The sequence below is a fragment of the Eretmochelys imbricata genome, chromosome 2 (assembly GCF_965152235.1).
Source record: "Eretmochelys imbricata isolate rEreImb1 chromosome 2, rEreImb1.hap1, whole genome shotgun sequence".
Lineage (NCBI taxonomy): Eukaryota > Metazoa > Chordata > Testudines > Cheloniidae > Eretmochelys > Eretmochelys imbricata.
In genome coordinates this window covers 186,589,678-186,603,822 of record NC_135573.1, presented here as the reverse complement: position 1 = coordinate 186,603,822, position 14,145 = coordinate 186,589,678, and the positions used below count along the sequence as shown (strand labels likewise).

Genomic DNA, 14,145 nt, shown 5'->3' with positions numbered 1-14,145 from the left:
TTTAGAATCTATGGCCAGTTAAATGTGAATATAGGCTTTTAGTACTGACAGTCAGTGAACTTCTGTCTTTACTCCTTCTTAGTCTGTTTCTAGATTATTTTTGACTCAATCAACCTAGTTTACTGCCACTATTAACTCCTGGCTCACCAGCCCTGTAAATTGCCTCTTGAAATTATTCAACTTTGCAGGAAATGGCTTCTCTATATTGCTTGTTTTACAGATCCAGTGTACAGATTGGTCACTTACACCAGCCTGAAGGAAAATCAAATCAATGCCCAAATGTACATTTACTTGTTGGCTAGTATTTTATCATAGCTGTAATGGAACTAAGCCAATTAAGGTGACTAAACTTCTCCTTTGTCCTTCTGAAGTATTCTGACTTCTCTATTTCCTTCCACAGTTGCATTTTTTGCCTATGTATAACAAGCTACCGGTTGAGACTTCCCGTACTGTGGGTCTCTGCTTCATGATAGTCTAGACTCTAGAGAGATCAGAAAGGAAAACTTGAGCTGACAGTTGCTGGGGATCTTAACAAAGGGGCCTGGAAGCAAGTCTTTACTCTTCCCCAAACTGTTGTCTTGGAAGGTCTGAAGACCCTTAATATGACCTTAGGAGTGGATTGGGGCTACTGCTTTCTACGGAGTTCTTCTGTCCCTCTTCCCCTTTGGGAAAAAGTGGTCTCACGGTTTGGCTTCTCTTGCCATAAAGGATTTGGGAGTGCTTAAGGCCTCAAGATTTCTTTATACTACCTGGCTTTCCCTGGAGTGGCTCCTATTGTGCTCTGTGAAGCATTTGTGTCTGAAAAAGCACAAAAGACGACTTTACAAAGTGAAAATTATAGGTTATATCTTGGGCATCCCAAATCTTGGCAAGTGCCCCATCTCAAGTTTGCCTATGTCTACAGAAACTAACTGGAAAGTAACAAATTGAGATTTCAGAAAACACCAACATAAATATACCAGAAAGGAGGACCAGAAATGCAAGGTGTAAGAAACAGATCTTTTATTTACTTCTTTCACTGTACTTGTACAGAAGTTAAGACCATTCAGTGGCAGTCCCAACCCACTCAGTGGCCTGTGCTGTGGGAGCTGCAGACCAGTCTTCAGTGGCAGGCTGGGCACTCCAATCCTCTGAAATAACAAAGTGACTATCAGGAACTTCTACAGCAATTGTACACTCATTCTGTGCACCTATTAACAAGTTTCACATGCATATCTAATCATGCATTTGAATAGGCAAGAACACTTATGGAAACAAAAGTGTGGTTGACTGTTCATGTATCCCATTGGAAAACAATTGTGATCACTAAAAAGCACTGATCCAAAGGTTTAGGCTCTTAAGACAGGGAAATCTATACAAATTTCCCAGATGAATATATAAAATACTTCCCAATACTCAGCCATGCTAGCCAGAGGACATCTGCAGGAAATGTTTAGCAAATACTATGGAACTGCACCCAAACCTAATGAAAATCTGAGGAAATTCACTCAATGCATATGAACACTAGTCAGAGCACTATGTACATCTCCAAAGTTTCATACAGTTGACTATCACCAACTCAGATCTTTAAAAAAAATCCCCCACATAAGAAATTCTATATCTGCCATCAACTCTTCCTTCAAACATTTCTCAAAAAACTCACCAGTTGGGAATGGTTGGATAGGCACAGATGGTACCTGCACCCCCTCAGACCAATCTGCAACCTCAGGCTGAGGAGCAGGAGCAGCAGCAGCCGCAGCAGCGGTGAATTCAGGTGCTGGGGCTGTCCATTCACCCTGGAACTCCTCCTTGGTAACTGCCTTCTCAGCTGCAGCCTGCTCCTCCTTTTCAATCTACCAGACACAAGATTGTGAGAATCTCAGAGGGAGGGAGTACATTCCTATATTCGTTAACTTGCACTGATTGAAGACCATTTAAAATTGAGGTTTTAACTATTTTAGTGATTGTATTACAGATGAAACTGCCCTCAAGTGACCTGCAAGGTTGTTTCCATACCCTCCCCTACATGCACACTCCCAACCCAATCCAGAAGTTTTTACCTCCTCAGGATCTCTGTAGAAGTAGAGGTCAGGCATAACCTCCCATGGGTGTTCACGGGAGATGGTGCCACGCATACGCAGGACCTCACGGGCAAGCATCCACCACATCAGACCCACTGAATGGGCCCCCTGAAACACAAACTGGTGTCTAAGCTTTGGTTCAAAACCAGTCCTTTAAAAAAAAGAGATATACGTAGCTGAAATCTATAAAGGAAGAGCACAAAATGGACATACCAAGTCCAAACTGCTTAAAAGCACAAGCTCTTGGAACTGACGAATGCTTATTTTTCCCTCAAACCCTTCCTGAGGGTCCTTCACAAAGCAAGATAAAGGCAACTCTTTTGGGCACTGCTCACTTTTCAGATCAACAGTGAAAAGACCACATGAATGTAGAAACAAACAGTTGTACTATTTATGGCAGACATTAGTATGGATCAATCACTAACACCTGGGTAGACTGTACATGGCTCAGTGAGAGTCATCCTCTTGGCTTATGAGGGTCAGACACCACAGACACCCCAAAAACATCAAGATTTTAAGAACAGACATGAGTAGTATGTTTATGGGGTAACTGAACTGACATAGCTAAGAAAGCCTGACCAAACAGACATAAGTTACAGCATATTCTGAATATGTTCAAGTTTTGACTTAGATATGAACAAATTTCAGAGATAAGGGTCTAAACATCCTAGGCTCCTGCTCCCTTCAGTCTCACCATTGGGGTAGTTCCAGAGGGAGTGCAGATGTTTCCAGAGCAATTTCTTCATCAGCTGGAAGACTGATCTTGGTGCTTCACTTTTATCTCTCACATTTAAGAAATGTCGCAAGAATCACTATCAAACTCCACTCATTGGACTGCAAAGGCCCTTGTGGCGTTAGCGAAAAATCCTGCTGAGGTTACTGTAGCACACGTCCTACACTTGAGAGTTCATTGGCCAGAAACTGACCTCAGCTCCAAGCTCTAACAGTGTGCAGTTCAATCCCTCCTTCACACCATCTTCCCCGCCCCCCGCTCCGCCCCATGCCAAAGGCTTTAACTGGTTTTTACCAAATTAGATATGCCACTACTTTCTAGCCCTTCTCTGCAGATAGGGTTTTGAAAGAGTGCATACTAAGGTTTCCATACCATGGATCTAGAGTGAGTGCCAAAGGGAAAAGCACTGAATACTAGAGCAATTACCTTATTATTGCATGGGATAGCAATATCCACATAGCGCAGCGGGGAGTCTGTGTTGCAAAGAGCAATGGTTGGGATGTTAACGTAAGATGCCTCAGTCAATGGCTGATGATCAGCCCGGGGATCTGTAACCACCAAAAGGCGTGGCTCACGGAAGGCAGCCTGGATCTGATTTGTGAAGGTACCAGGGGTGAAACGTCCAGCAATTGGTGTAGAGCCAGTGGCAGCAGCAAACTTCAGAACAGCACGCTACCAGGGGAGTAAAAACAAAACCAGGATTACACAGCTGGATTGACAATCTCTGTCGTGGCACTGTGGCAACCAAAGAGGATATGTATTTTTGAATGACACTCTTTCGATCTTAATTTCCACTGTCTGAGTGAACTCCTCTGGCAACTCAGCTCTGGCATGAAACAGAATGGAATTGTATTCAGTTATTCCCAGTTCTGCAAGACTGAAATGAAGGAGTAAAACTTTATCTGTCAGTGAAATAAGCAGCCAGCTCAGGACTCTGGAAAACAAGGGACCACTTCCTAATCCTAACCATATGTGACTCCCCAGAGGTCTTTTCTCTTAAATGTCACTAAATCTAGCTTTACCATTTACTTTGCCTCTGTATTTACACTGATCCTCTTGTAACGAATACCAGGTGAGGGTGAAGGGTGTAAGGAAACGGAAGACAGACAAAGAGCAAGATATTTCTCCCCAAATTTCTATACAGTATTTCAACTTCCCATATCTGGCTGCAGCAAAACTTTAATCACAGGTTTAAAAACTCAGTTAAATTTACCTGTGACAATGTCTCAGGAATATACGACCAAGTCTAATTTACTGAAAAATTCTTTAAGCCTATCAGATTTCTCAACTAAACTGGCACATGGCAGGGATTGCCTTCAAACTCCAGTCACGGAAAGACTGTGTTCTGGTGTTAGCAAAGATCCTGACATGCTGCTTCACTGTAGCACACTTTTGGCACTTGGAGCTGACTCTAGTTTCTTGCCAATGACCTCTCAAGTTTTAACAGGATGCAGTTGAAGTATACAACAAAATCCATTCATAAGCACAAGAGCATCAGGTTATATCTTAGACCTATACAATACCTACTTATCATGGCACTATGAATTTGAACCCACTTTGGTCCATCTCTACCAATGCAGAGGCAAAAGCTAACAGTGGCTAGGCTGGACTTAATTTGAAGAGTAAATTCCCTGCTGTATCACATATGGCAGCATCTCTAGATTTGGAGAATGAAAGTAGGTCTTATAAAGAGTTTATTACTAAAATGAAATGTGAAAGCACTGCAACGCAGGAAACCCAGAGATACCATCTCATTCAGCAACAACCCCTACCAACATGCAATGTTAACGGATTCCCAAGGGACTTTGGAAAAGTGACAGCTGCAATACTGGGCCTCCAAAAAGGATGTATAATGCAGGAGCTGGTTTTTCCCCAAGATTACAAGAAGTGAAGAAAGAAATGTGCATAATTAGAATGCATGAGAACCCATCTAAAACAAGTGATTTAGTCACTAATCTGTCATTACCTTAATTACTGTCAGCTAGCCCTCACATCCAAGACACTTGCTCTAAAAGACCAGACCAACACACTATGAACTATTCAACTTGTATCTGCAAAATATACAGATTTGAAGCTTCTGTGTATGTGTGAAATTTGCTGGAAATGGACACTCACACATTCTTCCCAAGCCCCAAATGCTAAGAGTCTGTGTCCAAAATAAGCATTAGATTTCGGGTCGCCTGCTTCCCACTTACTGAGCCTCACAGCCCTGCATGCAACATATGTTCCGTGAGCACAACTCTACAAAAGCAGGCCTTGTGCCCTGTAAATAACATACCTGTCCAGTATTCCTGGAAGAGATGACGCTCACATCAGCTGGGTTTTCAATGGCAACGATGGCACGGGCTGCCAACAGGAGCTTCTCCCAAGTCCTCTTCAGATTGATGATGTAAATACCTAGTGTTAACATCAGCACCCACAATAACCAACAAGTATAAGCTCTCATTGGAGCTGCACTTTTGTGTAACTAGATTGGCATGTGGCAGCGATTACTATCAAACCCCAGTCACAGAGGGAACACCTCTCCTGGTGTTAGCGAATATCCTGCCATGCAACTCACTATAGCACACTTCCGACACTCAAGAGGTCATTGGTCAGAATCTGGCCTAATCTCTGAGCTTCAACAGCGTGCAGTTCAGACTTATAATGAGGAAAAACAAAACAATGGACCACCACATATGCACAAAACAATTTTGTTATTCAAACCCAGAGCTGTAGAAATTTTCTGAATTTCAGTTCGGTCATTGATTTAACATTTGACAAAAAGCATTTTTGGATCAATATTATAGCTGGGGGAAAAACTGACAATAAAAGCCTCAAAGTTTTGATTTTCAAAAACCAGTTACAAATTTAAAAATCCTGCACAACACTTTCCCCCCTATTTTTGGCCAGCTCTATTCAAGCCATTCCTGCTCGTTACAGTAAGGAAAAAAGATACAAACCAATAGCATTTACTAAGTGATTTGAAAGACAAAAAACTACACTTGGGTCTTTGTTTGCCCCTTTTTTGTGGTATAGGTGGAGGCCTGGAATTGAGACATCATACCTACCTAAATCGTGAAAGCTGAATTTAGAAGGGACATGATATGGAGTCAGACTGTTTTTGTTGGCATCTATTTAACTCCAGCATTAATGAGTATTTTGGCTAAAGGACACCTTTGTTGAACATCCCTAAGACCTTCCAGGTATCTTCCAGCATAATCCGGTTAGACTAGACTATTTCTAAGGTAAAACCATAAGCAGGAAATAAAGGTTTGTGAAAGTTTATGTGCATCATAAGCCAGAAAAGGTACAAACCCAAGTTTTAAAATATGCTTTCAGTCATATATACATATCAGTGAGGAGGCTGTAGGCAGGGGTGCGCAAACTTTTTGGCCTGAGGGCCACATTGGGGTATGGAAATTGTATGGTGGGCCATGAATGCTCACAAAATTGGGGTAGGGGTGGGGCCAGAAATGAGGAGTTCAGGGTGTGGGAGGGGGCTCCAGGCTGGGACCAATGGATTCAGGGGGGGATCAGGGATGGGGCAGGCCGGATGTGGCCGTAGTATGCCCACCCCTGCTCCAGGTACTCAATGTTGCACAAGAAGAAATAGAACCCAGCTCGCTCTGCCGAGTTGATTCTTCAAGGATAAAACTTAGCTGTGAATGGGTGACATTCTTATGTAACCCTGTTAATCATCATTACCAGTTGCTGCTACTAAACATCCATTGTAAGTCCTAAAGCACTGCCAAGTACATACCATCACTTTTCCTTTTGTAGATATACTGTTCCATCTGAAAGTCTAGATTGGTGCCTCCCAAGTGGGTTCCTGCAGCAAGGAATTTGAGGACATCCTCCTCCTTCATCTGCAGGACATCGAGACCTCCGGACATTGTGAAAGTTCCCCTTTTAAAGTAACGGCAGGGAACCTGGAACAACAAATCAGTTCACTCCACCACAAACTTACACAGAAGTAACAGAATATTGGGGAATCCTAGTCACTGGAGGCTTTTAAAGTTTGTACAAACATGTAAAGGATGGTCTAGATCAGCATATCTTGCATGCAGCCATCATGGGCTTTTCTTGCAGCCACAGCCCCCACCCAGGGAGGGTGTGCATGACAACAGTCCCTCCCCCAGGAGTTGGGCCCTGCCTCCCTGGAGCCAGCCAGAGTCCCCCACCTTCCCAAGCGCAATGGGGCTCAGCCCAGGGGTGTCAGGCAGCAAGCTCCAACCATGGGGTTGCAGGCTTTGGCTGCATCCCCCTGCCAAAGGGCTGTAGCACCAACCCCACGCCCACCTCCCCAGCCAAGGCTTAATTTGTTCCCCAGCTTACCAGGGCTGAGTAAGTCTGCTGTGAAAAGTGATCTGTATGTTTGTTAATCACTTCTCACTGCCTCCCACCTAGCTATCACCTCTGCTGCTAAGAAAAAATGATTTCACAGCAGTAGACTTACTAGCTAACAAGTCTAAAAAGTAGGGCTGTCAATTAATCGGACTGTTAAACAATAGAATACCAATTGAAATGTATTAAATATTTTGGATGTTATTCTATATTTTCATATATTGTATTCTGTGCTGTAAGTGTATATTTTTCATTAAACTTCAGAGCCTATAAGTCCACTGAGTCTTAATTCTTGTTCAGCCAATTGCTAAGACAAACTAGTTTGTTTACATTTACAGGAGATAATACTGCCCGCTTATTTACAATGTCACCAGAAAGTGAGAAGAGGCATTTGCAGCACACATTTGTAGCTGGCATTGCAAGATATTTACCTGCCAGGTATGCTAAACATTTGTATGCTCCTTCATGTTTAGACCACCATTCCAGGGGACATGCTCATTAATGCATTTTTAAAAAAAATTAAATGTGTGACTGAACGCCTTGGGGGAGAATTCTATGTCCTCTGCTGTTTTACCTGCATTCTATCATATATTTCATGTTCTAGCAGTCTCAGATGATGACCCAGCATACGCTGTTCATTTCAAGAACACTCACTGCAGATCTGACAAAATGCAAAGATACTTCCAAAGGTAGCTACAGCACTCGACCCAAGGTTTAAGAATCTGAAGTGCCTTCCAAAATCTGAGAGGGAGCATGCTTTCAGAAGTCTGAAAAGAGCAACACTCCAATGTGGAAACCACAGAACCCAAACCACCAAAAAACCCCAACCTTCTGCTGGTGGCACCTGACACAGATGATGAAAAAGAACATGCATCAGTCCACTATGCTTAAGATCCTTAACGAGCAGAACCTGTCATCAGCACGGACACATTTCCCCTAGAACGGTGGTTGAAGCATGAAGGGACATGTGAATCTTTAGTGCAGCTGGCATGTATATCTAGTGACACCGGCTACAAGAGCGCCATGCGAATGCCTGTTCTCACTTTCAGGTGACATTGTAAACAAGAAGCAGGCAGCATTATCTCCTGCAAATGTAAACGAACATGTTCATCTGAACGATTGGCTGAACAAGAAGCAGGACTGAGTGGACTCACAGGCTCTCAACTTTCACATTGTTTTATTTTTGAATGCAGTTTTTTTGTACGTAATTTTACATTTGTAAGTTCAATTTTCATGATAAAGAGATTGCACTACAGTACTTGTATGAGATGACCTGAAAAATACTATTTCTTTTGTTTAGAGTGAAAATACATGGAATCAAAAATAAATAAAGTGAGCACTGTACACTTTGTACTCTGTGTTGTAATATATTTGAAAATATAGAAACATGCAAAAACATTTAAATAAATGGTATTCTATTAACACTGCAATTAATCACAATTTTTTAGGTTTCAGAGTAACAGCCGTGTTAGTCTGTATTCGCAAAAAGAAATGGAGTACTTGTGGCACCTTAGAGACTAACCAATTTATTTGAGCATGAGCTTTCGTGAGCTACAGCTCACTTCATCAGATGCAAGGCACTGCATTTAGCCGTATGGAGTAATAATTTTTTAATCGCTTGACAGCCCTACTAAAAAGAAAGCCACCATAAAAGCAAAAGAAACAAAAAAAAATGAGAACACGCAAAGCACTTTATTTGTGTTTCTATTCTGTTTAGGCTCAAGAAAGACAGACAATACCTTATTTTTATCGTGTTTGCAAAACGCCCTACATAAATAAATTACTATGAACTGCACGTATGATGTATGAGCAGAATTAACTTTAGGAAAAACTGTGAGAGCAGCCACAAGCAAGAGTTGGCGTCCACATCCGGAAGCCACCCAGAAATTTGCCGAGAGAACCAGGGGTCTAGCTTTGGGCCTGCCACAGTACGGGGCTCGACTCCTTGAGGCCCCTCCATGCCCACGACAATCCCTAGCGTGGGGGTGTCACGTAAGGAAGGGGTGACCAAAAACCCACAGTTAAACGGCTACCAAAAAAAAAAAAAAAAAGCAACCGGCCCACTCCGCAACCCTGCCACTGGTTTGGCTTTTGCTTAAACTACAGGCAGTACGGCCGAGCTAACCCAAAAGGAGCGACCCCCGCACCGCCCCCGCGGCCAGCACGGGGCACGCGGCGGCTCTGCGCACCATGCAACCGCCGCTCCCCGAAACAGCAGCAGCGACGCCCAACCCCACCTCGCTAGTGGCGGGGGGGGGGGGGGAGGGAGAGACACGCGCTCACCGCTCGCTTGGCGGGAGCCGCTTTGCAGGCGGGGTTCACGAAAGGCCCTTGACTGCCTGAGCCGGGCCCAGGCGAGCTGGAGGGGGAGGGGGAGCATCCCGGACCCCGCCCCGCCCCCGCACGGCCCGGTCCGGTCCCGAAACTGCCCCAGAAGCTTCCCGATCCGTAGCCCGCGGTGCGGACGGTCCCCCAGGCCGGATCCCGCCCCGCTGCTCCTCCACAAGCCTCACCCGGTGACAACGCCGTATGGGGGACCTCGCTAGGCTCAACGAGCGAAAGAGGGAGGCCGCGGCCAGTGACGTTCATTTATATAGTCCTGTCGGCCAATCAGCGGCAGCAACGTCAGCGGAAGTGAGGCAAAGGGGTGAAAGTGGTCTGGTTCCTAAGGGACGGGAGGGAGGCCCGGGGGCTTAGCAACAGTCACGTGGGCAGCGGCCGGCAGGTGGCAGCAGAGCTACGAGTGTTGGGGACTCCCTGGCTAATGCGGCTGGGGCTGGGCTCGGAGGGGGCCTGCCCCTGGGCTTTGCTTGGGGCTGGGCTGGGAGCCAGGCGTGCACGGGGTGCTAAGCTATAGGAGGGCTCTGGGGGCAGGGAGAGGCAGTGCCTGGGGTGGGGCCCTAGGGTAAACACGTGGCCGTCACTCCTCTAGTACAGCGGTTCCCAAACTGGGGTTTGCCAAATGTGACAGGGGGTTCTCAGGGAAAAAATTCCCTAATGGTGGACAGAGCTGTCCCTAGGGACCCTGGGCAGCATGGGGCTGGAGCCCCTGGACTTCCAAGAGCTAAGGAGATCAAAGCATGCAGATCTATCACACTGAAGAAAAGGAGGACTTGTGGCACCTTAGTCTCTAAGGTGGAAAGGGAGGAGGATATTTCTTGCTGTTTTTAAAATTAAATAGGCAGCTAGTATTGTTTTTAAAATTATTATGAAGAACAAGTTTAACCTTTGTTGTAACGGGCGTTGTTTGCCTGGACTTTTTGCTCAAGACCTGAATGCTTGTGTAGGAGGAACTCTTTGAGTTGGCTTCTTAAATAATGCTGTTTCACATCTGATACTCTTGATGAAACATAGGAGCCTTGTCTTACAACAGGCTCATTCAAAGTGATACAAGTTACAAAAGTGAAATCTTGGAAGAGTGTTGCCATTTTCATAATGCAATAAAAATACTGCGATGATAAATAATGTGCAATAAGCATGTCATAAAAACAAATTTTGTGTTTCTAAGATCACCGCTTTTATAATTTATACTCAGATAAAGGAGAAAATCCCTGGAAATATTCATTTTTAGGAAGGGGTTCGTGAGTCTTGGCATTTTATTGAAAGGGGTTCATAGGTTGTTAAAGTTAGGGAACCACTGCTCTAATGTAAATCACCACACCCCCACCCAGCCCCCCGCACACACACTGCTGCCAGCTCCCACCATTTTATCCCCAAGCCCAGGCCTGCTGATATTTGGGTTCCAGTCCCAGCTGCTGGAGTCCTTTGTTCTGCCCAGACCCTCAGCTTTCACACCCCATACAAGTAAGGGTCCCAGCCCTCCTGGTTGTGGAGAAGAGCTTGGAAACAGGAAGCAACTGCACCCTAACAGCTCAGAAACCACTAGTAGGCAAATTAAAATAACCCAACCGATGATTTGTGAATTATTTGCTATTAGCAGTCCTGCTGTCTGCATTGATCACTGCAGTGCTGAAGTGCTGCACATGAGTAACTCGTAGCTAGGGCCTACCAAATTCATGGTACATTTTCTGGCCAGAGGGTTTTAAAATTGGTCAGTTTCATGATTTCAGATGTTTACATATAATTGTGTGTAACCAGAGGTTATTCCATAGTAATTGATAAATCCTTTGATAATCTTCATAACAGTATTAACAATAATGTTCTGATCTTAAGGAGTTTGTAAAAGATATAGGCAAGGGTTGGGTGAAAATATATTACGGCAATTGGGGAAGAGTTTTAGATGTTACTGTCTTTCTCCCTATTTCTGTGTTTTCTGTTTTAGATTGTGAACTCTTCAAGGCTGGGATCCATCTTGCGAAACTGATACTGACAAGCAGCCTTCAGGGCAGTATAGAAATAATGGCTTTATAATTCACATAGTGAGCACAGAGTATTATTGAAATCTGCAATAACCTTGCTTTTACTAAAAAGAAAAGGAGTACTTGTGGCACCTTAGAGACTAACCAATTTATTTGAGCATGAGCTTTCTTGAGCTACAGCTCACTTCATCGGATGCATACCGTGGAAACTGCAGCAGATATTATATACACCCAGAGATCATGAAACAATACCTCCTCCCACCCCACTGTCCTGCTGGTAATAGCTTATCTAAAGTGATCATCAAGTTGGGACATTTCCAGCACAAATCCAGGTTTTCTCACCCTCCACCCTCCTACACACAAACTCACGTGAGTTTGTGTGTAGGGGGGTGGAGGGTGAGAAAACCTGGATTTGTGCTGGAAATGTCCCAACTTGATGATCACTTTAGATAAGCTATTACCAGCAGGACAGTGGGGTGGGAGGAGGTATTGTTTCATGATCTCTGGGTGTATATAATATCTGCTGCAGTTTCCACGGTATGCATCCGATGAAGTGAGCTGTAGCTCATGAAAGCTCATGCTCAAATAAATTGGTTAGTCTCTAAGGTGCCACAAGTACTCCTTTTCTTTTTGCGAATACAGACTAACACGGCTGTTACTCTGAAACCTTGCTTTTACTGTGCCAGTTAGATGTTTTCCTTCTCCTTACCCCTTCTATCATAGGTCTTGGTTTTAGATGCACACAGCAGGAGGCAAGGGACATTAGAATAATCTTTCCATAGCCTGAAGGCGACTTTGTGCTTTGGAATTACCTTGACCTTCCATTTTCCCTCTGGTCTATTTCTACATTAGCTAAGGGTTTTGAACCTCATCAAGCAGCAGCTGTGCATAGCAGATAAGAGCCAAACGGTTGACTCCACCCCATCTTCCTTCTGATCCATGCCTGAGGCTGAGCCCTGCAAAAATCTCTTCGTTTTGGGACAGCACTAGCAGAGCTAGGCTGGTAGAACATGTTGTGTGGAGATGGGGAGGTAGGGCCTAACGTAGGCAGACTCTGTAGAATCAGTAGGGCTCTGTGTAGTACACATGGGAATTGAATCATGAAGAGCAGAAGGCTGCTGACTTTTATGCCATAGTAGCATATGTTCATGCTTTTAAGATCTACAGGTTTCTCCTGGTAATTCCACATACAAAATATACAGCATTTGTAGTAGTCAGACTTGCACAAACCAATTTCACCTTAAGAAGGTTCCATTGTAATTTACACATATTGCTCCCCCCCCCCAAATAAATGGCAGACTATCATTCCTTCCCCAAAGAACTTTAATTCTACACCCCACAAAAAACAACAGCTGCGGAATTTTCAATCCATGAAGTTAGATTAGCTTTCAAAGGGTAAGCAGCCAGAATTGGGGTTTGTACAGTACATTTCAGACTCCAGTTCTCTTAGCGGGGTTGAAGAAGGGGAGTGATGGTGCAAACCTATACATTAGCTGTTATCAGCTTAGCAGCAGGTTACACACAGCTTGGGGTACCAGAACTTTTTTTTTTTTTTTAAACTGAGCTCAACATCCTGATTCCTACGCTGCTTTGTATCTTGTGCTCCAACTTAGGGGCAATAGATTGGACACACTTTGTGGCAGGGACTTTTTTGTTCTGGTTGTTCACCACCTAGCACTCTGGGGGTCTTGCACTTGTGTGGTCATTTCTATCTGTGCACAGTGAATATCCATCCTAAGGGGAGCATTTCCTCCTCCTTGGCATTGGTGTGAATGACTATGCAGGACCCCGAGCAGTAGAGAACAAGGTCCCAAACACTTTCACACATTTTCTTTGAAAAATGCCTGGGGATTGTTAATTTCCACATGGAAGCCTGGCAAAGGGGGTCTACAGCTGGTTTCCTATGAAGGCCAATACCATTAACATAGCAGATTTCAGAGTAGCAGCCGTGTTAGTCTGTATTCGCAAAAAGAAAAGGAGTACTTGTGGCACCTTAGAGACTAACCAATTTATCTGAGCATAAGCTTTCATGAACTGCAGCTCACTTCATCGGATGCATTCAGTGGAAAATACAGTGGCGAGATTTATATACATAGAAAACATGAAACAATGGGTTTTACCATACACACTGTAACATCACTTAAGGTGAGCTATTACCGGGGGGGGGACGAAGGACGGACCTTTTGTAGTGATAATCAAGGAACAGGGCGGGGGAATAAACATGGGGAAATAGTTTTACTTTGTATAATGATCCATCCACTCCCAGTCTCTATTCAAGCTTAAGTTAATTGTATCTAGTTTGCAAATTAATTCCAATTCAGCAGTCTCTCCTTGGAGTCTGTTTTTGAAGTTTTTTTCGTTGAAGAATTGCAACTTTTAGGTCTGTAATCGAGCGACCACACCCATTGTTTCATGTTCTCTATGTATATAAATCGCCCCACTGTATTTTCCACTGATTGCATCCAACGAAGTGAGCTGTAGCTCACGAAAGCACATGCTCAAATAAATTTGTAAGTCTCTAAGGTGCCACAAGTACTCCTGTTTATTAACAGAGCAGTTACCTTCCTCTCCTCCCATGACTGCCAAGTTAGGGATTCCATTTAGTGTTGCCTCTAAAGGCTAGAGGAACCTTCAGCAGCTTAAACATGAACATGCTTTATGTCTTGCCAGATGTGGAGCTCAGTGGCAGCAGAATCTGCAAGCTTGG

General features: G+C 44.1%; 1 protein-coding gene and 2 non-coding genes across 3 annotated transcripts; all 3 read right to left on the bottom strand.

Moving 5' to 3' along the window:
• Nucleotides 1-980: 980 nt before the first annotated feature.
• RPSA (ribosomal protein SA) lies at nucleotides 981-9,751 on the bottom strand. Its single transcript, XM_077811122.1, has 7 exons — nucleotides 9,633-9,751; nucleotides 6,536-6,704; nucleotides 5,072-5,190; nucleotides 3,220-3,465; nucleotides 2,040-2,168; nucleotides 1,643-1,832; nucleotides 981-1,130 (listed from the first exon to the last, which is right to left on the bottom strand). Exons 2-7 carry the CDS (start codon nucleotides 6,666-6,668, stop codon nucleotides 1,036-1,038), a joined length of 912 nt encoding a protein of 303 aa, XP_077667248.1. The 5' UTR covers nucleotides 6,669-6,704; nucleotides 9,633-9,751; the 3' UTR covers nucleotides 981-1,035.
• LOC144261717 (small nucleolar RNA SNORA62/SNORA6 family) lies at nucleotides 2,856-3,015 on the bottom strand. The gene has a single exon (XR_013345411.1). It is a non-coding gene; the product is annotated as a small nucleolar RNA SNORA62/SNORA6 family (small nucleolar RNA).
• LOC144261718 (small nucleolar RNA SNORA62/SNORA6 family) lies at nucleotides 5,269-5,428 on the bottom strand. Its single transcript, XR_013345412.1, has one exon. It is a non-coding gene; the product is annotated as a small nucleolar RNA SNORA62/SNORA6 family (small nucleolar RNA).
• Nucleotides 9,752-14,145: the final 4,394 nt, after the last annotated feature.